The sequence below is a fragment of the Grammomys surdaster genome, unplaced genomic scaffold (assembly GCF_004785775.1).
Source record: "Grammomys surdaster isolate TR1022 unplaced genomic scaffold, NIH_TR_1.0 126278, whole genome shotgun sequence".
NCBI lineage: Eukaryota > Metazoa > Chordata > Mammalia > Rodentia > Muridae > Grammomys > Grammomys surdaster.
Genome location: NW_021621078.1, coordinates 4,741,193 through 4,768,638, shown reverse-complemented (window position 1 = coordinate 4,768,638; position 27,446 = coordinate 4,741,193). Strand labels below are relative to the sequence as shown.

Here is a 27,446-nt window from a genome sequence, read left to right as displayed (position 1 = left end):
GAGAGAGAGAGAGAGAGAGAGAGAGAGAGAGAGAGAGAGAGAGAGAGGACAAAAATAAATAAATAAATAAATAAATAAATAAATAAATAAAAATAGAGGTGGGCATGATAGCATACAACCTTAATCTTAGATTTTTGAGAGATAGAAGTAGGTAAATATCTGAGTTTGAGACCAGCCTGGTCTACATAGCAAGTTCCTGGCTGGTGACGACCACAGAGTGAGACGCTTGTCTGTCTGTCTGTCTGTCTCTCTCTCTCTCTCTCTCTCTCTCTCTCTCTCTCTCTCTCTCTCTCTCTCTCGTACACACAGAGAAAGGGAGGGAAGGAGGGAGGGAGAGAGAGAGAAGAGAGAAAAGAGAAGCTGGGCAGTGGTGGCCCACGCCTTTAATCCCAGCACTTAGGAAGCAGAAGCAGACAGATCTCTGTTTGAGTTTGAGGTCAGCCTGGCTTACAAACAAGTCCAGGACAGCCAGGACTGGTTACACTGAGAAAACCTGTCTTGAAAAACAAGAACAACAAAAAAGTAAAAATAAAATTGGAGCTGAGGGTATAGCTGCGTTTGATTGAGTGTGTGCTTAGCTTGTACAAAGCCCTGGGTTTGATTCCAGCACAGAATACAGCAAACATTGGCACAGACCTGTAATCTCAGCACTTGGGAGGTAGAAGCAAGAAGACTAGAAGTTTATGGTCAGCTTGGGATATATGAAACCCTGTATCAAAAACAGTGGGGCTAGCCAGGCATAGTGGTGTGTGCTTTTATTCTCAGGCAGAGGCAGGTAGATCTCTGAGTTCAAGGCCAGCCTGGTTTACACATCCAAACAACAAACAGTAGGGCTGAAGAGAGGATGCAGTGGATAAGTACATTGACTGTTCTCTCCAAGGACCCAAGTTTGATTCTCAGCACTGACATGGCAGCTCGCAACTGTAGCTCAGTTTCACAGGATTTGATGTGCCCTCCTCTGGCACTAGGCACAAAATGGCACACAGACATACATGCAGGCATATGCCCACACCCATAAAAGTATTGTTTAGAAACTCAACAGCCACCATTTAATTTCCCTTTCTTGCAGGAGCAGAAAACTCACCTTCACTAGTTATGAATTTGTCTACTGACGGTGACAGGTTCCTTTCATGGTTGTCTGACTGTAAGCAGGCCCTGTTGGACCTGCTTTCGGAAAGCTGCTTTTTCTCTGTCCCATTCTCTCTATCTGTTTGTGATGTAAGTCCAGCCTAAGGTTTCACGAATGCTCGAGAAGCACTCAGGTACACAGCTTGTCAGAGCAGTGATTGGGCAGTAAGGTTGTAAGTTCTGTAAGCATCCTGAGCTTGCCTGGCTATGCCTTAGTCCTGGCTTCTAGGAACACAGCTGAGAGGAAATAAACTTGGGGGCATACCATCAGATAATACCAAGAGACGAGCTGCCCAGCATGGGAGTACATATCTGTAATCCCAGTGCTTGACAGGACAGAGCAGGAAAATTTCTAGTTTAAGACCATACTGGTCTACAATCCAAGACTCTGTCTCAAAACCCTGGACATCTCAGTTTATATTGGCTCTGTAGCTGCTGGAGGACATGCTTGGTTAGGTGAATGTCCCCTTTGAATGTCCCATGGTGTCCCTTGCTCTGAGAATCTTCAGCTATTTAAGAACTCGGCTGCCAGGCGGTGGTGGCGCACGCCTTTAATCCCAGCACTTGGGAGGCAGAGGCAGGTGGATTTCTGAGTTCGAGGCCATCCTGGTCTACAGAGTGAGTTCCAGGACAGCCAGGGCTACACAGAGAAACCCTGTCTCAAAAAACCAAAAAAAAAAAAAAAAAAAAAGAACTCGGCTTATAAATTTGATTTTCTCCTGGCCTATCTTTTACCAGAAAATGTTTAAAATTTTTTCTTTCTTAACCTCAAATTCCCTACTCCCTTTCCTCGCTCAGCATTATGGGTAAAGTAGTGGCTCATCAAGATAGTCCCTGTGTGATGACTGAAATAATCACAAGTTCTTCTTGTTGTGTTGGCTTGTTTTGTGGATTCAGGAGAAAGGGGTTGGTTGGTTTGAGACTGAGTCTTGTGTGTCCCAGACTGTCCTTGAACTCTGTAGCCAAAAATGACCTTGAACTCAAGATTCAGCTACCTCTGAAAGTGTGGGGATTTCAAGTGTACGTTACCATACCCAGCTAGCATAGTCTTTTTTTTTTTTTTTTTTTTTTTTTTTTTTGGTTTTTTCGAGACAGGGTTTCTCTGTATAGCCCGGGCTGTCCTGGAACTCATTCTGTAGACCAGGTTTGCTGTGTTCTGGTGTTTTGCCTGCATGTCTGTGTAGCACTTCTGTGCCTGATGCCAATGGAGGCCAGAAGGGGGCATTGCCTCCCTGGAACTAGAATGAAATGGTTGTAAGCTGCCATGTAGGTGCTGGGAATCGAACCTGGGTCCTCTGGAAGAACAGCTGACGATCTTATCCCCTGAGCCATCTTTCCTAACATATCATCTTTTAGTTGACAGTTTTTACCTCCTGCATTCAGAGCCTTGGGAGAACCTGGAACAAAGACAGAAAGTACTTCTTATTTGTTTTGATAGTGGCATGCCCCCTAGTGGAAGGGCATGGAAATTGCAAATTGACCAAGAGACTGGGTAAAGTCAGTAACTGCTTAATTGCTAATGCTCACTGTGTGTTAGGTACTATATTACATTTTTATATGTACTATATTTGTTTGGTTTGTTGAATTTGAGCATAATTATGTTGCCCAAGATAGTCTTAAACTCCTGGGCTCCAGTGATCCTTCTTCCCTAGCCTCCCAAGTAAGGCGACTACAGGCTGTAGTCTGTGGGTGTGTGTGCATGTACTCCTGAGCTCCCAGAATCTAAATTAGTTTTTCAGGCTTGCACACACATCAGAGCTTTACCTGCTGGACTTCACTGTCCCTATTGAGTAATCCTACATGCCTACATGGGAGACCTTTTTTTTTTTTTTTTTTGGATGTCACTCTTATAATGATCTTACCCGAGCTGCTAGAGCACAGAGTATAGTGTGAGTCATGTATCCCACTTCTACACACGAGGCTTGTATGTGTCACATGACTGACATTGCTGGGCCAGAACTCACTCTGGTCAGACTCCCAAACCTTCTACCTGTAGATTCCAGTTTCCATCACATCTCAAAACAAAAGGATAACCAGTGAGACCTCTGGAGAAAGTTGGATTTCAGAACCCCACCACACCCCCGTTCTCTGGTAGACAACAGTGGTTTCTATCCCATTCAGTGCACCAGCTTAAGGTCAGGGGCCCCACGTTTGCTGTTTCCTTGATCAGTTTCTTTGTTCTGACTGGGCGGACTCTGCCAAACCTGCGTTTCCTGAAATAACTGTAAACAGCTGTGATTCATGTTCATACCACATTTTTCCTGTTTGAGCCTCTTAATACTAGTAATTTTATAACATTAAAGCAGGTTTCATTTCTGTTGACAAGTGAGGAATCACACTGAGTCTTCAACTTATTAAATGATGGAACTAGAGTTTAACTCTAGATGCAAACCTTTTTCTTTTCTAGCCGCAGATTCTCAGTTCTCTACACTGTCCTGTGTCCATATTAAACCCAGACTAGCTATTTAAATAAGTTTTCCTTTTTCAGACAGAACTGAAAGATCTATTGTCACCGGGCAGTGGTGGTGCACACCTTTAATCCCAGCACTTGAGAGACAGATGGATTTGAGAACAGGTGGATTTCTGAGTTCAAGGCCAGCCTGGTCTACAGAGTGAGTTCCAGGACAGCCAGGGCTACACAGAAAAACCCTGTCTCGAAAAACCTAAAAAAAAGGTCTGTTGTCTGTGGTTAAAGGAATGTGTTAGGAAAGTAAGGTGCCCAGTGAGCCTGTGGATGAGAGTTGCTGTAAGAATACATAACAGATAGCCGAGCATGATGGCACACACCTAAATCCTAATGCTTGTTGCTAAAACAGGAAGATCGCAAATAAGTCTATGGAGAACTCCATAGTGAGATCCTGTCTCCAAAGTACAAATAGGAAGCTGGACATAGTAGTATGCTTCTGAAATCTAAGCCATGGCAAAAGAGTCACATGTTCAAGACTGGTCTGCATTGTGGGACCCTGTTTTGAAATATCAAATATAAATCTGATCATGGGAGCATAGGCGGCGGTACAGCAGAAGCATCAGGATTTCAGAGTCAGCGTGAGGTCCATGAGACCCAGAGAAAGAGTGAAAAGAAGAAAAATGGGTGTTAGTTGGGGGCTCCCTCCTGCCCCAAGGGCCAAGCTAGTATGGGGAACAAGTGGTGGCGCATCCCAGAGTAAGAGGGCACCTTTGTTCCGTGTGCTACTCTTGGGGCTCCCCCTCAGCAGATGCTCCCACTCCACACCCCGCCCACCCCACACATTCATTCTAATTCAGCTGCTCTTTTCATTGTGGCATCAGTAGAAGCACACTTCAACCTGTTTTGCCACACTAGGAAAAAAACCTGAGAACTGATACTCACTTTAAACTTAGAACTTTTATTCGACAAGCCAGTTACCATACCAGGTCTTCTACTTGGGTTTCAAGTAAAGATGGCCACTCAACACAGAGAGGAGATTAGATAGAGAAGAACTCAGAATCTGATTTAGTTCCTACGTGAACTAAATAAAACCTGGCACTTTGAACTCCTGTTGCTCAGCTGAGTCCTTTGTTCTTTGAGCAGTCAGTCCTGCAGTCAGCCCTGTCAGATGTGCAATGTGTCTTCCTGGTCAGGCTGTGCTAGGGCATCAGCAACAATGCTCTCCCGCATCAGTAACTGATGGAGACTCAGGCCACGGCAGGCTGTTGTCTTTGTCTTGGGCTTTTTAAGACTGGCTCTCACTCTGTAGCCCAGGCTGGCCTGGAGCTCAAGGCCTTCCTGCTTCTGCCTCCCAACTGGTATTATAGATATGAAATACTACAACCCAGCTGGTCACTGTCTCTTCCTTTCTTTTTTTCTTCTCTCCCTTCCTTCCTTCTATCCTCTTGTTTTGTTGGGGTTTTGTTTTGTTTTGTTTTATCAAGACAGGGTTTCTCTGTGTAGTCCTGACTGTCCTGGAACTAGCTCTGTAGACCAAGTTGGCCTTGAACTCAGGGAATCTCTTGGCTCTGCCTCTGAGTGCCATTTTTTTTGTTTGTTTGTTTGGTTTGGTTTTTCAAGACAGGGTTTCTCTGTGTAGCCCTGGCTGTCCTGGAACTCACTCTGTAGACCAGGCTAGCCTCGAACTCTCGAACTCAGAAATCCGCCTGCCTCTGCCTCCCAAGTGCTGAGATTAAAGGCGTACGCCACTACCACCCGGCCTATATATTTTTTTTTTACTAAGCTGCAAAGCAACAGAAAAGAATCTCAGGACTGGTTAGTATGAGGTAAGTTCGAGGTTAATGAGGGAGACTTTAAGCGGTGAGAGGATAGCTCGTTTGCCATCAGGAGGACTTGGATTGGCTCCCCAGTACCCAAGAAAGCCAGGCCCCTCTGCAGAGACAAGGATATGTGAGGCTTACTAGCTGGCTCGTCTTTTGGCTAGTCTTTAGTGAGCTGTAGATCCTGTTTCAATTACAGTAGTAAGGATTGGATCTGTAGGGGAAGGAATGAATTTGATCAAAATAGTTATACAAAATTCTCAAAGTACTATTTTTTTTTAAACATGAGGGAAAATAGAGGAGTGATTGTTGAAGGTAGGTGCTGTCATTTGACCTCCACAGGTAAGCACACGTGAAACACACATGGACGTGCACAGACACACATACACACATGTACTCTCACAGATACACATGTACTCAAACAACACACGCACGCATGCACACACATAGGTTCCAGTTGATTCTTTCATTGAGAGTGTCATAGCCAAGTGGTGATGGCACATGCCTTTATTTCAAGCACTCAAGAGCAGGTGGATCTCTGCGTCTGAGGCCAGCCTGGTCTACAGATTGAGTGGGGGTACACAGAGAAACCCTGTCTCAGAAACCCTGTCTCATATCCCAGGCTAGCTTGTAGCTCTCTTTGAGGTTGAGGGTGACCTTGAATTTCTGATTCTTCTTGCTCCTATCTTCCAAGTTCTGGGATCATAGGTATACAAGATCATGCCCAGTTAATGCATTTCGGGAATCCAAACCAGAGCCTTATTAACCAAGCACATAGTTCTAAACCCATGAAGGCTTTAAATTAGATGTGAGTATGAACACTAAGAGACAAGGAGAGACACATACATAAAACAGAAGCACGGTGAGTCTGGGCTTGTCGGGAGTTGAGCGAGTGACTTACACCTGGAATTCTAACACTGAGATAGCTGGGCCAGGAGGAGCTCTGCCATTTCAAGGACAGCCCTGCTATCCAGTGAGGTCTTGATTCCAAAAACATAACAGGTGTGGGGCACTGGGGACATGGCTGAGTAGGTAAGGTACTTGCCATGCAAGCTTAGCTACCTGGCTTCAACCCCCAGACCTCACATAGAGGTGGCGGGAGAGAACCAGTTGCATAGAATTGTGCTGACCCCCTCCATACCATTCACATACAGTTATACACATAAGATAAACAATAATAGGTAATTAAAACAAAAGGGAGAAAAGTCTGTGCTAATGTTGGGGTTTTTGTTTTGTTCTGTTCTGTTTTGTTTGAGACAGGGTCTGTATTTAGTCCTGGAACTCTCTACAGACCATGCTGGCCTAGAACTCTGCCTGCTCTGTAAGTTCTGACGAAGTAGAACAGATAGAGATGTGAATAGACGTGGGAAGGGACAGAGGCCTCTTACCCAGGAACCTGTTGTGTCTTTCCTGACTCCCACCAGTGAGGCAGCAGACATTTTCCTAAAGACAGGTTTTTCATTCTCCCAGATGCAAAAAGTACTCAAACATCTACCTTACATCTTTATTTACAAAATAAAATTCTTAAAAAACAAAAAGCCCAACGTATGTATATTAATGGGGCTGGAGAGAAGGGTCAGGAGTTAAGAGCACTGGCTGCTCTTCCAGAGGACCTGGGTTCAGTTCCCAACACCTGTGGTGGCTCACAGTAGTACCTACTCCAGTTCCAGGGAATTCAGCGCCCTCTTCTGGCCTCTAGAGGCACTTACAGTCATGGTGACAAAGCACTCATAACACATTTTTATTTTTTATTTTATTTTAATTTTTTTTAAAAGACCAATCCCTATGTAGTCCTGGCTGGCAACTTTTTCTGTAGACCAGGCTGGCCTCAAACTCAAAGTGATCCACCTGCCTCTGCTCCCTGAGTGATGGGATTAAAAGCATGCACCACTAGTGGCCAAAATGATATTAAAAGAATTTTTTACATTTAGACATAAAACAAAATTCTTCAACCTTTAAGCCTTGTAGTGAATGACACACTCTGAGTCATGTGATTCAGGATGGTGTGCGCCTTGGAAGAACTTGCCTTTGAAAAGCCCGTTCTTAACCCTCCGCTTCTTTCTTTCCTGGGTGCCTTTTCCGCTCTCCAACCCTTATTTTTAAAATCTATATTGTAATTTTTTAATAAACCTGATAGTTCTGCATCACACTCACTTGTCCTGAAGTTCTCTTCTATGGTGAAACCAGGAATCCCAGGTTTGCCTGAATAAAGACCCATATGAAGAGGGGGATTTCTCCAGGCCACTGTCAGTGATGTTGTAGGACCTGCCCCTTTCCCTTCTGCTGCTAACATTAACAATAGCCAAATATATGATTTGGGTGGCTTATAAAGTTGTCGTTCAGAAGGTTTCTAGGAACCTTTTCTTCTAAATGAGTTGATGTCAAGATGAATTGAAATTGAACAGTGTTTAGGCGGGTAAGATGGGTATACCCCCAGCTCTGGGCTACTTTTTGAGCGTGGGACCACATACTTGTTTCTCCTAGACTTGAACTTTGTCTTCTCCTGCTTCAGAGAACAGCAGTTTCCCCCTAGTTCTTCTAATATGCTCCTAAGTCTGCTTCTCCCGTTGATGCCCAGTGACATGCCTCTGAATGGAGTCTCCTTTGGGCCAAGGCCAGCCAAAGCCACCAGCTGGGCACTCAGCAGACCAAGCCCTTGGTCTTCCTGGCTTCTCTCTGCCAAGGGAGGAAGCAGGGAGGGAGTTGGCCAGCTGAGCCCAGGCTCTGTGCCAAGCCATTCCTCTCTGCTTTGGGCAGTGTGTAGACTTACTCATTCAGCAAGTGTTTATTAAGTTCTTTTTGTGTGTGCTCAGGGTAGACCCCTTCTCTGAGAGAAGAAAACAGCAGAGATCCCTTGTAGGAGGGAGCCTGGCAGCCTTAAAGAGCTCTTGTTATGGAAAATGTTCCTTTTGAATTGGAAACCCAGCATCCGCTGGAGTCCCCTGATGCCCCCCCCCCCAAGATGGGGACAAGGGGACTGTTAACATTAATGAAGCACACTGAGTGGGTATTCCCTCAGTCCCACAGTCTCCGAAGGAAGGCAAATCTTTCCTTCTCCTTTTTAGAAAGTGACAGTTGCCATGGACCAAATACAGATTGTGTTTGGCACCCAGGACTTAGAGATGGTCTGAATCTTCTCAGTCCCTCCCTGCTGTCCTCCACATAGGCAAATAAATAAAGCCTTTTGATCTTCAACCAGTCAGGCCCCCGGTAAACTGTAAACAGAAGTGAACTAGTGAGTGGGCGAGTTGGCCGCTTCCTTCTTCTCTACTGAGAAAGCGTCTTGTTCTCTGTGCCAGATGGGCCCGTCCACCCATGGCCATGGCACCCAGCTGCCTCGCCAGCCACTGCAGACTGGGTGTCTGCACAGGGACCAAGAATGTCCCCCTTTACCAGTGTCATTAATGACTGAGGAGGGCACTGACAGGCAGCTCTGCCTAAAGCTTTTAACCCCGCACCATCTGGGCAGGTAGGAACTGGAGCCTCGTGCTTGAAGAACTCTTGGTGATGTCCAGGACAGCTGACTGTGCTCTAGATTTCCAAGCTAGAGACTTGGGAAGTTAATTTCCACCCTGATTCGTAGAGACCTCTGGAACAGGTTCCCAGTGGGCCTGCCTCCTGCCGTAGTAGTGAGCGTTACTGAGGTAGCCTGTCCCGCTTTCCAGGCCTGGCCTAGTGTGCGTACCCATTGAGTGTCAGCTATGCTTGTGACTGTGGGGACCGTGGCGTTGTCTAGAGTAAAGGCCATAGATGACAGTCTCCTGCTCCCCATGGCTTCAACAGGGGATCCTAGAAAGGCTGGTTGGCTTGGCACTGATGAGCTCCCCTCCTCTCTGCTCTCCTTCCCTCTCTCTCTCTTTCTCTCTTTCTCTCTCTAGGGGACACTACACAGAAAATGAGAACTGCTCACTATCCCACCCCAGCCGAATTGGATGCGTATGCTAAGAAGGTCGCAAACAACCCACTGACTATAAAAATCTTCCCCAACAGTGTGAAGGTTCCCCAGCGGAAACACGTTCGTCGTACTGTGAACGGCCTCGACACATCAGCCCAGCGCTACAGCCCCTACCCGACTCAGGCTGCCACCAAGGCAGGCCTGCTTGCCATTGTCAAAGTGCCAGCCAAAAGCATACTCAAGGACTTTGACGGCACCCGAGCTCGGTTACTCCCTGAGGCCATCATGAACCCCCCAGTGGCACCCTATGCTACTGTGGCACCCAGCACTTTAGCCCACCCACAGGCCCAGGCTCTGGCTCGCCAGCAGGCCCTGCAGCATGCACAGACCCTGGCCCATGCCCCTCCCCAGACACTGCAACACCCTCAGGGTATACCACCACCACAGGCACTGTCTCACCCTCAGAGCCTCCAGCAGCCTCAGGGCCTGGGCCACCCTCAGCAGATGGCCCAAACCCAGGGCTTGGTCCACCCTCAGGCCCTGACTCACCAGGGTCTCCAGCACCCCCCTAATCCCTTGCTGCATGGAGGCCGGAAGATGCCAGACTCAGATGCACCCCCGAATGTGACCGTGTCTACCTCAACTATCCCCCTTTCAATGGCGGCCACCCTGCAACACAGCCAGCCCCCGGACCTGAGCAGCATCGTGCACCAGATCAACCAGTTCTGCCAGACGAGGGCAGGCATCAGCACTACCTCAGTGTGTGAGGGCCAGATCGCCAATCCCAGCCCTATTAGTCGCAGTCTGCTCATCAATGCAAGCACCCGGGTGTCGACCCACAGCGTCCCCACACCAATGCCTTCATGTGTGGTCAATCCCATGGAGCACACCCATGCGGCCACAGCCGCACTGCCTGCTGCAGGTCCTGTCAACCTGCCCACAGGCATCTCTCGAGCCCCCACTGGCTACCCTAGCGACCTCAAGCCAGTTACCTGGAACCAGCACCAGCTGGCCCACCTACAACAGATGTGCAGCGAGGCCGGTGGGACACCAGCCCCTGGCCTGACAGGCAAACATACAGCAGGACGTGAGTTGGCAGGGCCTGGTTTTGTGGGCAAGGCCCCTGCCTACCCGCAGGAACTCTGCCTGGCACAGTCCTTCCATCTAAAGCCACCCCTGGAGAAGCCGACCCCATCCCCACCAGTCAACGGCCTACCAGCCCCACTGGCCTACCCCAACGGTCACTACTTCCAACCCCTGTGGAACAACATTCTACCAACTCCCAATAGCGACAGCTCGGGGTCTCAGGACCTCGCCATGCCATTTCATGGTGGGCAGCCCACAGGTGCACCCCTCGACTGTGGGGCAGCTCCTGGGGCCCACTACCGAGCAGGGACTGGGGGTGGTCCAGTGGCAAGCCAGAACAGCTTGATGCAAACGGTGGATTACCTGAGTGGGGATTTCCAGCAGGCCTGCTTCCGAGAACAGAGCCTGGCCATGTTGAGCAAGGCCCACCGAGCTCCTGGCACCCGAGCTCCTGATCCCACAGATAGTCGAAGTCTTCATGTTCAGCACCCAGGGTATAGATAGGGAGCCGTGACGCTCTCCTCAGGCAACCTCACACATTGCCCTTCTAGGTTTAGTCTTACTTTTAAGTAACTGGATAGTTTCAAAGCTTCACTGCTCCAGTGTGATCATCCTGAGATGTTTAAGGAAGGGAACTTGGCGGGGTCGATTTGGGGGCAGTAGAAGGTCCTTTATCCTTCCCTCAAGCAACTCTTGGTTTTCTGTTAGAACCTAACCCTGTCCTCCCAGCACCTGTCAAGGTAGTCTCCACCCTGACCACTTGTGACTCTTGCCATCTTTTGCTGAACTTCTTTTCTTTTGGGACTGAGTTATGACTGAGGGGAGTGGCCTAGGCCCTTAAGTTAGGCTTCTCGGTCTGGGACTAAGAAACCAGACTTTCTAAGTGCTCTGGAAGCTAATTCCTTATTCCCCCAAAGATGTCAAATCAAAATAAACACAATCCCTCTCTCTCCCAGCTGCTCCCTTCCCTCAAGGCTTGGTGTTTCGTTTCTGTCGCTCCCAAGCCGCTGCACTCGTCCTTGCCAAAGCCTGCGACTCAGAGAAAACCATTGCATTGGCATCTTGGTTCTTGACTCTCCTTCCAGAGAAATGCAGTGGCCATCTGGCATTCCCAGGACCTCGACCTCCTGTCACCGTTGCCTCTGTCCAAACTCAACTACTGTCCTCATCCCTGCCTCCCCTCCCTCTTAAGAAAAAACAAACAAAAAACAAAACAAAAAAAAACTACCTTACTTGAAGAATTAGTTACAGGTAAAGGATGATCACATTAGAGTTTGGGATTAAAAACACCAAAAAGGTTTGAAAAAAAAGTTTAAAAATGCATTTGGTTCTCTACACTGGCTAAGAATTATTGGTCCACACTGTAAGTTTTAATGTCATGTTTCTGTATGAATGAGTGGCTTTGAGGAGCATTGTGTATGAGTGCCCCACAGGTACAATCACCCTCTAAGCTTTGCAACCCTTCAGTTTAATGAAGAACAAAAGGAAAAACACAAAGCCTTAAGCCCTTTCAATTCCTCCTCCACCGAACGCACGTGGTTCTGACCGCTGTCGAGGGCCTTACATGGGACCGGCCCCTCTTGCCCCTCCCCCATCCAAGAGCATCTTCCACCTGTTCCAGGACCAGTGTGTCTTATTCCCAAGTGACAATTAGTTGTCTAGAAATTCAACACTTCTCTGTAACGTTAGACTGTTTTGTTGTAAATTTTTGCACCTGTCTTCTGTTGCACAGTTGGGCTTTGAAAGTAATAGTAATAAGCCCTTACCTTTCCTCGCCTTTGGGGAATGTGAGCTGATAACTGAAGGTTTGGGGTTTATTCTCACTGTTCCTTAGCCAGAAATTCTGTAGTGATCTATCTGAAGCAATGTGACTGAAGACCAGTTTTTAAATTATGTGTTGGCAAGTTGCCTTATATTTAAAAGAAGGAAAAAAAAAAAGGAAAATGCCTGAGTGTATTATGCCAAATGATAGCAACATGAAGTCCTAATTTATTGTTTCCTTGCTGTCTGAACACTGGTATTACTGCCCTGTCCTCAAGCCCCTCAGCTTCCAGTGCAATGCCACCTCACCCAGGGCCCCTCCGCTAGCCACTCATTTGAAGAGTTCCACTCTTTCCTGTGACCTCTTACCTGACCTCCAACCTGACATTGTAACCCCAAATTCTCCGATAAGGGGCTGCCACTCTAGGAAACTGGACCAAACACCAACTTGGGGGCTTTCACACCTCACCCCACCACTAGTCTGCATGGAGAATGTACTGTGACTCCCTTACCCTACAAATGACTGACCCCAGCTTTGGTGTAAGATGTTTCCTAGTTCAACCTGATTGTCCCCCATCCCACTCCAGCCAGTCCCCAGCCAGCAATAAGGGGCAAAGCCAGGGCCTCACCACACTCCTTCTCCAGAATCCCATGCCACCCCAAAGGAAGCCCTGGGTTCCCCAACTCTCCACACACTGTAGCATCTGGTCTCCATCTCTTCACCTTACCTGTGGTGGTTTATGGGCATGGTGGATTTTTTTTTTTTAAGATTACTATAAAGCAGTAAAACAAAACAATCTTATCCTTTTTTTTAACCTTGTTCTATTCGTTTACTGTGAATGCTTGAAGTGTTTAGGGTTGTTGTTTTGTTTTTTTAGTACAGGGGGGATTTCTTTGGTGGTGGCAATATCCTCTTCACCCCTCAAACACCCTCCCCAGTTTATCATCCCAGACTGAGATTGGTTAAATGCAGTTCAGTCAACTTCTAGTTTGGGACCAGCTGGAAATTGGTGCCTCAGTGGAGGCCCAAAGGGTCCTGCCTTTAACTCCAAGAGCCATCAGTCCTAAGCAGTTGTCTGTTTCCCCATTAAGCCCTCCAGCAAATATAAACCTCCCTCCCACTTGTAGCAGGGGAGTTACTTAATGACAGAGGCAACAGGTGCTGTCTCACCCCCTCAAAGTGGTGACAAACACATGCCTTTAATCCCAGCACTTGGGAGGCAGAGGCAGGCGATTTCTGAGTTCGAGGCCAGCCTGGTCTACAGAGTGAGTTCCAGGACAGCCAGAGCTACACAGAGAAACCCTGTCTTGAAAAACCAAGAAAACAAAAATTTCTTTGATGGGAATGGGGTAGGTGGTCAGGGAAAGCCAGTCAGATGCTCAGCTAGTCAGCAGGTAGGAGGATACTTGGGATTCAAAGCCCCCTTCCCTTGCCCATGCCCTGTCAAAGTGCTCTGCCTCCCTCCCCTTATGTCTAGCAAACACTCTGCACATGTAGCCTTGAGTGTACCCAACATAAGAGGTGAGCCCAACTGTTTGCAGTATTATAGGACAGAGCTGAGTCCTCCATGCTCTGGTGTGCCCTAAATTCTACAATGTTATGACTATAGCTGGAATGAGCCAGCAGTGTGTCAATTGCAAGGTGTTAACACTTTCGGTCATGCAGTTGTCTTATCAGCAGAGACACGCCCGCTTTAATCCAAGTTGTCAGGTTCAGGAATCCTATTAACACTTTGACCCATTCCCTGCCAGCAGCAGGTTGTGTCTATCATATTTGTATGGTGGGTGATCATTTTAGCTTTCTCAGCTAAGGTCCCATGGTCCTCCTGATGAGAGGATAGCGAGAATACCAAGCTAGTGAGAACTAAGCAATCCTCACCTAGTGACCTCATCTTCCTAAAGGCTCTGTCCACTTCCCTCCACAAAGCACACCTTTCAGCTGTCCTCATACACTTCTCTGTGCTGGGCCATAAGAAAAAGACACTTCATGTTAATTTCTTCCTGTCATGATTACATTCCAAGACCAGTAGTTGAGCAGAATTCATTTTACCATTAATAAGTGTAGTTAACCCCACAAAACTAAGTACTTGCCAAAAGCAAGTCCAAATTTATTGCCAAAATTAGTGGGAGCTATCCGCCTACTACTGAAGAATTCCAGGTTTGAGCCTGTATGTAATTGAGTCTGGCATGCACCAGTTGGGGGGAACCCACAGAAATCCAGGCCCTGCCCCAAACTAACTGAAAGAGTCAATTTGCTTCTATTCTTAGTTGACTGGTGAAATGTATGCAGTCAGAGGCAACCATTCAGAACTGCACAAAAAAGCAAATGAAATCAAAGGTGAGAAAAACCTTAAGTGCTTTTACATGTCAAAGGCCCCTTTTACTCCTAGAGTACAGACTAACAGTCAGTCAGTCCCTAACCCGTCAGGCACATGCAGCCTCATTAACTAACAGGGAAAAGCTATTTCACTTGACTCTTGGGCACACACAGGACCTCAGGCTGTGAAGATGGCCTCAGAATAAAAGCCTGGATGGATATGACAATGCACACCTGTAACCCTCAGGCTGCTGGGTCAGTAGAGGGAACATCTTTGGAGCTCATTGGCCATCTAGTCTCGTAGAATCAGCGAACTCCAGGAATTCTGAAGTGTAACTGAGGAAGACACCTGATGTCTATCTTTGGCCTACACACATATATGCACATGGTAATTACTAATACAGACCTGCGAAGCAGAGCACTTGTCTTTGGTGAGGTATGTACTGGAGATGCCGGCTTAAGTGGTTCCTGCACCTATCTACTGAACCACCAGAGGGCAGGTGATGCTCACACTCGATAGTTTCCTGCAATTCCCATACCGTCCACCAGAGAGGTACAGCTGCAAGCAGACCAGTTCACCCCCTCTCCTGGTGGGCCCAGCCTCCCAGAGCCCTAACCTACCGGGAGGAGACAGGCTGGAATCAAGTTAATAAATACAATTCAGGATTTATTAAAAATCAGAGTTCCCCTGCTGTGCCCTCCTAGCACTAGAGAAATAAATAACCAGAGAGGGCACCACTGGGTGCATGGACAGAGAAGTTAATCTCAAGGCAGTCTTATAACTACCCCTCCCTTTGCCAATACCTCCCACCCCCACTATGGCTCTTGGGACATAGCACCTGAGCGGGCACCGCAGTCCAGGTAGAAGGTGGCTGGCACCAAGGCATGTCTGCCCTGCCCAGGAGGGGAGACAGGCCCTGGGATCATGTTTCCAGCCCTTGATAACCCCGAGACCTGCTCCCCCCAGGGGCCAGGGCTGAAGCACCAACTGGAGGCACCTGAGGGGTAGGGATGATGGTGGTGGTGGTGGTGGTGGTAGGGAGAGTGGGCTAACATCCTAGGCAAAGACGATGAAAGGAGGTCCGGCCCCCAATCCAGTTTCAGCCAGTGCCTGAGATCCTGTCCCACCTCCCTTCCCACTTGAAGCCAAAAGGCTCTCCTCTCAGCTGAGGATCTTCCGGGGCAGTTCGACAGAGGCACGGATGAAGACTGCATCATCCCGCACGTAATTCCGCTTTCGGATGTCCTGGTGGGAAATGAATTTGGGGTAGCCGAAGCCCAGGGAACTCTCATCCAGGGAGCCTCGCCAAGTGCCAGGCTTCTGGAAGTTCTTCCAGTTTGGATCAGGGTGGAAGGTCTCAGTGACATGCTGTGGCTTAGCCAAACCTGGGTCACTCTGATCCAGCAGGGAGAAAGTGACTCGGCGGGCAAAAGGCCACTCAAGGAGATTGTCAAAGGCGCCTGGCAGCACACGAATGTAGACGGAGAGGTGTGTGCCCTCGCCGCTGCCGTTGCCATTGAGGAAGGCAGACACCTGCAGCTTGTAGCCGTACTTATGTGTATAGAAGGCCGGGCTGAAGCACTCCAGGTTAGGCTTGGCCTTGGCCTCCTGTAGCCGCCGCCCATAGCTGCCGATCTTCCAGATGAGCACTCCATCACTGCCTATGGACAGCTCTTCCAGCTCTCTCCGCAGCTCCTGCAGCTCTTGGCGCTGCCGGCTCACCAGAGCACACATCATAGCCAGATGTGGCTTCACACTCTCCTCCACGTGACGTCCCATTGCCAGCTTAGGGCACTGTTGGCAAAACCCAAGGCCATGGGAGAAGGAAAAAGTTACCAAAAGAGGAAGGTCCAAGGGAGAGGAGAAGCAGGTAGGGAAGCAGGCGCCCAGTTCCACAGGACAGGATGATGGCAGAGGGCGCTGGGAATAAGCAGGAGTTGACTAGCAGGACTCATCAAGGCCTCAACTGTGGCAGCAACTGAAGCTCTGTCTAGGACGTCAAGGGTGATAAATAAAGGGGCTGAGAAAGAAAGGGCGTCTCACCCTGTGCTTGCAGCCGGACTCTTTGAAAGGGCAGAGCACAAAGGCAGTGCTGCAGCTATCCTTCAGGTGGGTGGGCAGGTCCTCCCGAGCCACGGTGCCCACTCCACATTGGTTGGGGCACGGAACAGGCAGGCGTGGACACTGGTACTGATGGCTCTAGGACCAGAGACAGAAGTAGAGTGGTCAGAACCCTGACTCCCTGATACCCAGCCTCACAGGCTACAGGTGAGCAAGGGCCTCACCTGGATGGTGTCATAGACAAACTCCTTGGTACAGTAGGCACAGGGCTGGGTGCGCTTGGGGCACTCGGAGGTGGCGTGCTGGGCCAACAGTCGCCGCATCATGCGGGCCCCACACTTGTTCTCACAGTACACACTCTCTTGGGGGCACACGCCCTCGTGACTCTGAAATCACCACAGAGGTAAGTTAGAAGATGGGATGCCAGGACTCCCCCAAGTGTCTCGCCCTCCCTCCACTGTCAGTCTGGCCCCATCTACCTCGTAGGCCTCCCCACTGAAGTCACAGCCGCAAAATTCACACTTGAGGCGGCGCTTGGGGCAGTCGTGCTGCAGGTGAGCGGGCAGGTCACGCCGACTCAGCTTGGCCGGGCAGCGATTCGGGCAGGGGACTACATTGAAACTGCAGGTGTTCAAGTGGCCCTGGTGGACAGATGACAATCGGTATCTGCCCAGTGAGGGTTAGTCCTAGTTCCCCACCCGAGCCTCACCTGTAGATGACGAAGTGGCCCGCTCCAGCGACAGCCCTCCTCACTGTGGATGCAGCGGATAGCCAAGCCTAACACCTGGACCTCCAGCTCTGGGTCCGGGTAAATCTATGGGCAGAGAACGGTGGAGTCAGCCAGGACCAGAGCCTGCTGTAGTTGCTACCCACCCCAACTCTCAACTGAGCTGGCTGTGCCTGTAAGCCAATAGTAGCTTCTTGAGCTAAGACCTCTCAGACTATGTCCCTGTGCCCTAGTATGAAGGACATAGTAGACAGTATCTACTCTGTATCTATTCTACTCTGTGGGAGCAGAGCCCCCAACATGGCTGCACAAGAACCCGCTCCCTTCAGGGAAGCAGCCATTAGCCTGCTCAGTTGTAAGGTAACCCCCCTCCTGCTTCCTTCCTCTTAGTGGAGGGGTCCTGGCCCCCAGCCACAGGAAGAGGAGGGAGCACTTTTTATGGGCACAGAGCAGCTCTGTGCACCCATACAGGCTGGGCATTGTGCCTGCCCCCCAGGGCAAACACAGCCTTCGTTTGCAAACTGGCCTGGTGGGAAAGAACAGGCTACCTTTGTGGGGGCACGAGATCATGAGGCTTGGGGTTGACACTGGCCCCGTGCCTACTGGCTACCAAGAGCTCCAGCCCCCAGCAAGGACAACAGCCCATATACGATGTACCTGGACTTCCAACATAGCAGTATGGACTCACCTTGGCATAGTCCAGAGGAAGCTGGTCCTCAGGGCATTTGAAGACTCCTTCACTGAAAGGGAAGAAGGCAGGGTCAAGGCTCCTCAAGCCCTGGGCCTCACCCCCTCAATCAGAGTAGCCTCCCTCCCTTGCCAGGCCCCTTCCTAGCCTGCCATTGCTGAGACAAAGAGACAAGCAGAAGTCAGAAGGGACCCCTTTTCAGTAGTTGTAGTCAACTACTCACAAATGGTATTCTAGATCCAGTGCAGACAGACACAGCTGCCTTGGGCAACACTTCGCCAACAGGTGGCAGCTGGCATCCCCTTCCCCCAAGACAGCAGCTGGACTTGAAAAGAAACAGGCAGCCTGCCACCCCCTACCCCCAGAATGGCTTTCATTGGCTATTCTGAAAGCTAATGGGAGGATATACAGGGATGAGCTTGGATTAAGTGCCAAGGCTACCCAGCCTCCATGGAGGTGCCAGGCCTAGAACCAAGGCTAAGGTCATCTTGAGTCCACTTTATGCTACCCCTTCTCCTCTTTGAGGGTGTGTCTCCTAAAGGAGTGGGAAGGAATAGCAAGGCCCCTGGCCTGTGTTCCCTCCATCCATTCATTCCTCACACCCCCAGCTGGCCTTCACCACTGGCCTCTCAGAAGGGTTAGAATGGCCCTATTCAGAAGATGGAGAGGGGGAAAAAAACCAAAAATCCAATCAGAGGCTCCCTAGTGAAACAGCACCTGGGTATGTCTGTCTGTGGTAACTCAGGTTTTAACCACAGGCAAAGCTCCTGAAACTTGGTGACCCTAACACCTGACAGCTGTCCTACCCCTCTTCTCCCATCTCCACCCATAGAGCTTGGTGGCATGCTTCTTCCTGCCAGTATGCCCCAACTGACCCCAACAAGACCTGTCACACGTGACTGCCATGGCCCAGGCAAGGCAAGGGCTCACCCAGCAAGACTGAAAGCCCCCAGGCATGGCATTCCTGGCAGATCTGAGTCAGGTAGGCGGCAGGCAGGCAGGCAGGCAGGCAGGCCTCAAGGCGGAAGCAGAAACTACAGGGCAGCCCTGTTGTAAAAGCACTTTCCAGAGCCTGGGCAGTCCATAGCCCAGGTGCGCAGTCCATCCTAGCATCTCCCCTTGGTCCCACACTACGGGCCATGTCCCTGATGCAAAGAACAACACATGCTAGGCACTAAAGAGGTGTATGACTGCACCCATAGGGCAAATAGCCTTCCTGGCTCAACCTGAGTAATAGCCAGCCAAAGCAGGAGTCTGAAAAGAGGGGTGGGTCAAGGGGGAGGGGGTCCACTTGGCTGCTTCTGGAATGTGCTGACCCAGTGGTTTTCAAGACAGCAAGGGGACTAAGGCAAGTCCCTAGGCTTCAGGCAGCAGCTAACCCTGCAGCTTGGGGCCCAGCCAGGACAAAAGGTTTAGCCAAGGCTATGGACAACCTAACTTGTAGGGTAGGGGTGATAGTAGCGGGGCAGAGTCTGCTCAATCACCTCTTTCCTCCAGAAGCCACTAAACACAACTGGATCATGGGGGAGGGGAGAAGGCAGAGGCTGCTCCTGGCTGAGCAGTGGAGGCCCAAGCCCAGGGGAGAAGACAGGATGGGGGGAGGGGGCAGTGGGAGAGGAAGAGGGGATTTCCGGGAGGAGGAGGGGCCGAAGCAGCCGGGAGGGGACTGAGGAGGAGGTGAAGGAGGGAACAAGGCCTGACAGACCCCCTCCTGGCTCCTTCCCCAAGGCAGTAAGGGTGGGTCAGCTGGAGGAGGGGGCTGGCTCAGCTGGCCTCATCTGGAAACCAGAGGGCCAGGAAGGGAGCTGAGAAGACAATGGGCCCGTGTGTCAGTAGAGGAGTTAAGTGTGTACATTGCAGGGAGGAGGGCCAGAGGGAGGAGGGAGAAGAGAAGGGAGGAGGGGGCACCACAGCAGCTTGAGTAGGAGCATATGTGAGAGCAGCAGCCCGCCGCTGCTAGGAACAAAAAACAAAGGGCCTGCTGAGATTTCCGCCAGCCAGAGCTTCGGAAGACAGTGGGGACAAGCACGGAGGCAGAAGTCCCACATTGCTTTCCCGGCCAGTTCCCCTCGCAGGACCGCGGCGGATCCAGCCTCCCTTGTGCTCTAGAACACGACCTCCACGGGTGTTGGGGCTCCCCGATCTCCCCTCCAACACGCAGCCTTCAGTGGCAGGGTGCCCAGAAATATGACCGATGCCTGAGGCGGCAAGGCAGGACCTGGCTCCTGAAGGGGCACGGAGCATTCAGTACCAACCCGGGTCGCCGGTGTACCAACCACCCATCAACCATCCATCGTAGTTAAGACCCCAAGGGAGCGTTCCTACTTAAGAGGCAGGGAGGGCTACAGGTCACAGTCCAACCTCTACAGCTTGGCCACACGCAGTACGGGCTGGAGTCCCAGCTAAGATTTGAATCGTGTGACCCTGGGCAAATCGCAGCCCTTTTTTGAAGCTCTGTGAAATGGGAGAACAATAGCGGCCGCTCTCTCAACGTCAGAGAGAAAAAGAAGAGGTCGGACAGGTGAAAACTCCAGAGGCTTGAGTGCCGCGCGCGAGAGGGAGGCTTTGTCCTTCCCTTCCCTAAAGGATTCAAAGTTCAAGACTGTGGCCACTCGGGCTCTCAGGTGGGGGGGAAGGGCCGGCCACGGATCAGGAAGGGCGTCTTTCCCTTCGCCAGCGCGTGGCGGTTTTCCTACCTGGAGCCGGGCAGGTAGGACCTGAGACCCTACGCTTGGGTGCGTAAGGTCCTCCCCAGGGCCCTGACGTCACTGCCGCCCTTTGACATCATGGTGGGCGCTCCTGAGGTCACCGGGCGGGCTCGCAGACAAAGGCGCGACGTGTCTCCGGCCCGAGCCGGTCCCCATGCCCTGCCCTCCCCCCCACCCCCGCACCGCCAGCCGAGGCCCACCGCCCCCGGGTCGTACCTGAGGAACTCCTGCAGGCAGGTGTCGCAGAAGCGGTGGCCGCAAGTAGACACCTGCACAGGCTCGCGCATGGGTTTCCCGCACAGTGGGCACAGTAGCCGCCGCTTGGGCTTCTCCAGGAACTTGTAGTCGAAGCCGGGCATGGCGGGCTGGCGGCGGGCACGGGCGAGCGGGGCCGGGCACGCGGCGGCCCCACAGCCCGCGCCTCGCTCGGGCCGCGTTTCCCGGCTGCGGGCGGCGCCGACTGGCGGCAGAAACCGGCCCGGGTCCGCAGCCCCGCCAGCCGGAAGAGGGGGCGGAGCCGCGTCCCCTAGGTCCTAGAGCCCGCCCGGCGCCCCGCCCACTCCGCAACCCCTTAGAATGCCTTCGCACTCCGGACTCTGCCCTGGCTTCGAAAGTTAAGCCAGGCTTCTCTTTCCCGCTGGAATTGCGAGTGTGGCTGAGATTCTTCCAGAAGCGGGTCCCCTTGCGTTGTGATGGTACCTATCAGGTCGCACCACAGAGACTTGACACTTTAGAAGCCACCTTAAGGTCTCCTGCGCCACGCTCAAGGGACCCGTGGCCCTAGCTTCCAGGTGCTAGGCACCGAAGCCTGGCAACAGGATCCCAGTAAACCCGGCTGGAGCAAGGAAACTGGGCTGGGCGCTGGGCCAGCGGAACCTCGGCCCCAGCCTCAGGCCTCTGGCTGCGCCCACATTCCTCCTGGCCGCTGCCCTGCAACCACAGTCGGGCCCATCCCAGTCTTGGGGTGTCTAGCGGCCACTTCCACCCACCCCGAAGAGACCATATGCCAAGCAGGCATTTGATATTTTTATTGGTACTACTTTTAAATCTTTGAGAAATTGGTCGGGTTTGGCCTGCTACCTTCCTCCCCAGTCTAGGGCTGGGGAATGGCCTGGGGTGAGGGTAACCTTCAACAGTATCTCCTCAGCAAACAAAAAATAGCTCCAGCACTGCCTCCCTGAGAGGTGTGTATGTGGGGAGGGGTGCCCTTGTGGGGAGGTTGTGCAAACCCTTGCTTCAGGATAAGACAGAAAAGGGGACTACCTCCAACCTATCAGCTGCAAGCTATGCAGAGATTAGGCTGGCCTAATGGCCAGTCCAAACAAGCCCTGGCTTGTCCTACTCCAAAGCATGGCATCAAGTCTCCAAGAGGACACTGTCGGGTCTTACTTTCTAACTGGGCTGGGGTGGTTAGGGGAAGCTGCTTTTAAGCAAAGGCTTTGAAGGCTATCCTTCTGTTGATTTCTGCCAGACTGGAGCCTGGTGATACTTAGTAAGAGAAAGACTTTGGGGACAGGGACTTGGGGGAATGGAGTAGACTTCACTGGCCTTTCTACCCCACCGATGACACAATCCAGGATGCTGAAAACAGTCATTCTTCAGGCACCTGCATTTTTCAGAACACTGAGGTGGTCTCTTGGATAATCCTGTTGCCTCAGGGGGGAGCTGGTTCATCTGTGACTGCTGGAGAGTATCAAAGAGAAGCTACTGCAGCCTTTCTGGAGGCAGTGCCTACAGCAAGCATCAGCCACCTTGATTTCACTGGGCCCTGGAGCCAGAACCCTCCTGCCAGTCCAGAAAGGGGAGTTTTAACATCAACTGGATCCAGGAAGTATTAGAAGCAAGAATTCACATGAGGTGTGGAGAGCCATAGAGGCAGCCCTCACTGGCTCAGGCAAGGAGGCACAGCGCTTTACACATGTCCCCTCCCCATTTCCCACAGGTTCTGCTTTCATTTTCTGGGGGCAGAAGATTGGACGGGTAACTTGAGTTGTAACTATGGGAGATGGAATAGGGGGGAGGTGGGTTCAGACAGGAAAAGAAAACTCACATCGAACAGCCAGAAGCGTGTTCCCATGGCAGCAGGACACTGAAGTCACCGTGTAAGGGTGAGTCTCGTCCAGCTGCACTGGCCTAGGGAGTCCAGCATCCTCATCCCGCCTTCCCAGTCGACCTCGGGCTCCTTTGCCCCAAGAATACACTTCCCCCTCTGCCAAGAATTCGAAAGAACAGGGCATAACCTAAGCAAGCAGATGAACACTGGACAGCAAGAACTCTAAAAGGAAGGTGCTAAGTATAACCCACCATATTCCTGCCGTGGTCCAGCCCCTTCATCCTGCCCACCCTCACCTGCTCCAATGGCTACAGTGAAGGCATCCCCGCAGGCCACCATCACCATCTTGATGCCTTCCAGGCCTTGGACCCGACAGGGTGCCCTGCTGACCCGGCGGGAACTGGTACCCAATTGCCCATGTTGATTGCTGCCAAAAGTATAGCAGTCCCCGGAGGCTGTGTAGACGGGAGGACACGGAGGTTAAGGGCAGTTGAACAGAAGTCTGGAGGAAGCCAGGGGAAGCCCACGTAGGCCTCTCATGTCTGGGTCCTACTCACCAGTCACAGCAGCTGAATGAGCAGTGCCAAGGTCCACACACAGCAGGGGCTCCTGGTCCAGAGGTGCAGAGCCGAGTGGGGTGAAGCTCAGGGCCTCCTCCACTTGCTGATGGGGAACAGCCTCCTCATCCAGGGATAGGTGGTCCAAGCCTAGCTTGTTGAACCTAAGGATGGAGCCAGAAGCCAGAAGTTTGTATCAGCTGCCGGCCTTTCTCCCACTACAGGGAGTCTCTGCGGGGATTGCTGGGATCTGTGGCGCCAAGAGACATACCTTAAGGCTCTGACCCTTGGGGGGAGGAAGGCAATAAGGACTGAAATACTTTGCATCCAAGGAGGGTGGGGAGGCAGGCCTAGCACTTTGATGCTTCTATTCACTCACCTGTTACTTCCACAGGCCAGGACCCTGCCTGGCGAGGTGAGGATCATGGAAGAGTCAATTCCACAGACAACCCTCTGAGCTTCCTGTCCTGGGGCCACAGGCACCTGCTGAGGGCAGTTATGGGACTCCCTGGTACCTAGTCCCAGCCTACCTACAAGAACAGAAACAAAATAAGATTAGTTTGAGCTTCAGAGATGGTAATGTCGGAATGAAAACAGGATTGATGAAGGCTGTTCTCACCCTCCCTTGAGTGCTTTTCCTAGGCTTTACCTCACTGCTGGTCAAAACCATTTAAAACCCAACAGCAGCCTGGTGTGATGAAGCACACCTCTAATCAACCACAGCACTCAGGATTCGGACACAGAAGGCCACGAATATGAGGCAAGCCTGGGCTACAGAGTGACTTCCAAGCTAGCTGAAGCTATACAGCAAGGGTGTGTCTCAAAACACCAAGTTGCAGGTGAGACACCCCCTCTCATAAAAATGAAAGACCCTATCCAGATGCCACCCGCCTCCCCAGGCTGACAACTGCCCTCCTTTAATTGCACAGTGTTAATCCTTGCTATAGCCCTGGTGTCCTCTGGGTTCCCCCGTAACACAGACATACTTTACACTTGAGTCCACTAGGACAGAAACCCATCTATGACATCACCAGTTTCAGTACCTAGTCAGTCGGGTAGGCTGGGGGACAGGTCACTGATAGAGCATGCACTTACTGTGTGTAAAGTCTGATCCCTAGCATTGCAAGAAAAGATATGCACATCCCACGTGGCAACATCTCATTCATCTTACCTGAGCACTAGTAAGATTCGTAATCTTAGTAATGGTTTGTCCGATGAATGAATAGAATTTAAGAAAAAAAAAATGAGGAAGGAAAGAATGGGCCCCGGGGAGGAAGCCTGGTACGGGAAGGACCAAAGCATAATGGAGGAAGCTGTGAGAGGGACCCTAAGAGCTGGAGATGGGCAGTGGGCTTACCACCGTCTCCTCGGCCCCAGGCGAATAACTCTCCATCTGTGGACAGAGCCAGCACATGAGAGGCCCCGCAGGCCACCTGCACCATCTCGTAGCCCAGCAGGGCTTCTACAATGGTGGGCTAGAGAGAGAAAAAAAAAATGAAGGACTTGCCCCCTACCATGGTCTGACACGCCCCCCTCCAGGCCTTCCCCACCCTTGCAAGCTGGAAGTTGGAGGCTTCAAATTCTCAGAAGGTAACTGTCTCTTTAACTCCAAGCACACGCACTGCACGTACAGTGCGCAGATAGAGCAACAGGTGGGAAGCCACTGGGGAAGCTTCCTGGACTTCCCCGATCTGAGCCAGAGCAGGTGCAGCCTGGGAGCTAGTGCTCACTTCCCCTCTCCAGGGTATGCGGAACACCCACCTGGCTGATGTCAGTCAGGTTGCTGTGACCTAAACACCCATTGCTGCCGCTGCCAAAGGTCATGATGATGCCTCGGTCTGGGGAGGAGGGCAGTGAGAGACAGGAGAGAAGGGGGTATTTCGGGGAGTGTGGTTCGTTTACAGGTTGGGGGGGGAGGGATAAAACTGAGAGCGGATGGCTGGTCTGGTGGCACCAGGATGTTACTGAAGCTACTCAGTTTGAGGGAGAATTACAAGTCTGACTAGCCCAACTTAGTGAAACACTGCCTCCAAACAAATTAAACCAAAGCCTGCTGTGGTGGTGCATGTCTTTAAACCCAGCACTCAGGAGGCAGAAGCAGGCAGATCTCTTAAGTTCCAGGCTAGCCAAAACTACTACCTGGCAAGACTTTGTCTTTAAAAAAAAAAAAAAGAGCTTGAGATTGTAGTAACTTGAGATTGTAACTCAGTAGTCTCAGTAGTAGAAAGCTTGCCTATCATGTACAAGGTCCCATGTTCAACCTCCAGTATTGGTGTGGGGAGATGGGGGCAGGGAATGCCCATATTGAAATATTGAAAAGGAGCAAGGGCAGGGTAGCAGGGGAGACATAGGTGGTCCCTTATAGTGTATAATTTTGAACTAGCTTTATTTTCCCCCTCTATCACACATATACTATAACACATTTACTGCAAAGCCTCGTATGCCTGGGAAAGGGCGCTGAAGTCAGCAAACTGCAGGCACTACTATAGAGTAAACTTTTAAGAGAGAGAAATATTAATTGACCACTCTGGGATGAGAGAAGTGTGTGCTGTCTGGCTTCCTCCTGTCCATACAGAGCACTTCCCAGACAAGCTTACCTGTCAAGCAAGCGGTAAACAGGTCCCCACAGGCCACATGCTTGATGGTCACACCTGACTGGCCCTCCAGGAAACGAGAGACGAACTGGGGCTGAGGCAGCTCCAGTGCCCCAGGAAGGAGTGTGCCACCTCCAGCTCCCAGGGGTGGGGCCTGCAGAGGAGTGGGTAACTCCAGAGGACCCCAACTCCATGTCTGGGTTCCCCCCTTCTCCAGTCCAAGGCCACTGCCAACCTGCTCACCTCCCACAGGATGAGGCGTCCAGAGCGTGTAACACCAGCCTTCTGTGTGCGCCCTGCAGCCACCTGGATCACCTCAGTGTTGAGCATTGGCAACCTCAGGGGAATGCTAAGGCCACCACCCCAAGCATAGACCGAAGACAGTGGTGGCGGGATGGCCGGTCTCACAGGTCCCCGGGGGACACCTGCGAGGACAGAGTTTGAGGCCAGTTAAACTAGTGGAAATGGTAGGGAATCCACGGAGCTCCAGCCGCTGAACCTGAACTCACCCCTGCACCGGGCGCTTGTGGCCCTGCTCCCTGTGCTGCCAGAGGACATAGGTGGTCCTGAGGTCAAGGACTTCTCTGCCCTGTGGAATACAGAGGGGCCTAAGGACAAAGCCTGTCTCTGACAGTCCTACAGGACTACACGTAGTGAACGGTCAGCCCTAAGCCTATGTTCCCACTGGGTGTCCGCCCCCATCTCCCTGTACAGGCCTCCGCATGCGGACGCTGCCCACATCGGTGTGGATGTTGAGGAGGGCCCGGATGCAGAGAGGTTGTGCCATGATGTGGCTGAGGGGTGGCCGCTGTGCAGGTTCCAGGCTGAGCAGACTCAGGACGAGCTGGCGTAGCTCAGGGCTGTACCGGTCAGAGATGGGTGCAAAAGTGCCACTCATGATCTTCAGCACCAGGGCTGGCAAGTTCTGTGAAAGGACATGTGGGGATGACCAAGGTGCTGGGTTGGGCTCTTATGTAGTTCCCCCAATGATAAAATAAAAAACAGGTCTACCCTCAGGACACTGTAGTCTCACTAGAAAAGGCAGAAAGGGAAGAGGTGGGGGTGGGGAGATTGCTCAGCAGTTATGAACACTGGCTGCTTTTCCAGAGGTCCTGAGTTCAATTCCCAGCAACCACACGGTGGCTCACAACCATCTATAAAGTAATCTGATGCTCTCTTCTGGCCTGCATGGGTACATGCAGATAGAGTAGTAATATACATAAAAATTTTTAAAAAGCAGAATAGTAGGAGAGCCTAACACTACTTTCAGAACTTCCTAGTCTAATACAGAGTCTTCAGCTTTGTCCTCGGAAACCCCAGGGGCTTTAAGAAACCCCAGGCTTGGGCTAGAGAGATGACTCATCGGTTAAGAGCACTGACTGCTCTTCCAGAGGTCCTGAGTTCAATTCCCAGCAACCACGTGGTGGCTCACAACCACCACGTAATGGGATCCGATGCCCTCTTCTGTGTCTGAAGAGAGCAACAGTGTACTCATACATAAAATAAATAAATCTTTAAAAAGAAAGAAAGGAAGGAAGGAAAGAAGGAAGGAAGGAAGGAAGGAAGGAAGGAAGGAAGGAAGGAAGGAAGGAAGGGGGAGAGAGAGAGAGAGAGAGAGAGAGAGAGAGAGAGAGAGAGAGAGA

General features: G+C 51.2%; 3 protein-coding genes across 4 annotated transcripts in view; 1 reads left to right on the top strand and 2 right to left on the bottom strand.

Moving 5' to 3' along the window:
* Positions 1-12,054, top strand: part of Fam222b (family with sequence similarity 222 member B) — a 64,673-nt gene extending 52,619 nt beyond the window's left edge. Inside the window, exon 3 of one of the 2 annotated variants that reach the window (XM_028759418.1) lies at positions 9,234-12,054. In XM_028759418.1, coding sequence (XP_028615251.1) covers positions 9,234-10,840 — 1,607 coding nt within the window. In that variant the 3' untranslated portion in view covers positions 10,841-12,054. The remainder of the gene's footprint in view (positions 1-9,233) is intronic. The other variant, XM_028759419.1, reaches the window with a different exon arrangement.
* Positions 12,055-15,055: 3,001 nt separating this feature from the next.
* Traf4 (TNF receptor associated factor 4) lies at positions 15,056-21,061 on the bottom strand. The gene is made up of 7 exons (XM_028759433.1): positions 20,816-21,061; positions 17,892-17,943; positions 17,186-17,290; positions 16,956-17,117; positions 16,701-16,862; positions 16,459-16,614; positions 15,056-16,209 (listed from the first exon to the last, which is right to left on the bottom strand). The coding sequence occupies exons 1-7, from the start codon at positions 20,956-20,958 to the stop codon at positions 15,577-15,579; spliced, it is 1,413 nt and encodes a 470-aa protein (XP_028615266.1). The 5' UTR covers positions 20,959-21,061; the 3' UTR covers positions 15,056-15,576.
* A 551-nt stretch (positions 21,062-21,612) lies between these two features.
* Nek8 (NIMA related kinase 8) overlaps positions 21,613-27,446 on the bottom strand; it is an 11,278-nt gene continuing 5,444 nt past the window's right edge. The window contains exons 5-15 of the mRNA XM_028759441.1: positions 26,520-26,728; positions 26,313-26,392; positions 26,047-26,228; positions 25,807-25,957; positions 24,971-25,047; positions 24,567-24,684; positions 23,589-23,739; positions 23,210-23,373; positions 22,949-23,107; positions 22,650-22,808; positions 21,613-22,282 (exon numbers count right to left, since the gene is read on the bottom strand). Coding sequence (XP_028615274.1) covers positions 22,254-22,282; positions 22,650-22,808; positions 22,949-23,107; positions 23,210-23,373; positions 23,589-23,739; positions 24,567-24,684; positions 24,971-25,047; positions 25,807-25,957; positions 26,047-26,228; positions 26,313-26,392; positions 26,520-26,728 — 1,479 coding nt within the window. The 3' untranslated portion in view covers positions 21,613-22,253. The remainder of the gene's footprint in view (positions 22,283-22,649; positions 22,809-22,948; positions 23,108-23,209; positions 23,374-23,588; positions 23,740-24,566; positions 24,685-24,970; positions 25,048-25,806; positions 25,958-26,046; positions 26,229-26,312; positions 26,393-26,519; positions 26,729-27,446) is intronic.

Excerpts from the sequence above, each read along its gene's own strand:
- Traf4 (XM_028759433.1), bottom strand. The coding sequence starts at position 20,958 with ATGCCCGGCTTCGACTACAAGTTCCTGGAGAAGCCCAAGCGGCGGCTA. Across the intron at positions 16,863-16,955 it reads TCAGTGGGGAGGCCTACGAG|AGTCACGAGGGCGTGTGCCC; the intron begins GTAGATGGGGCC and ends TGGTGATTTCAG. Across the intron at positions 16,210-16,458 it reads AGTCCGGCTGCAAGCACAGG|TGCCCTAAGCTGGCAATGGG; the intron begins GTGAGACGCCCT and ends TTTTGCCAACAG.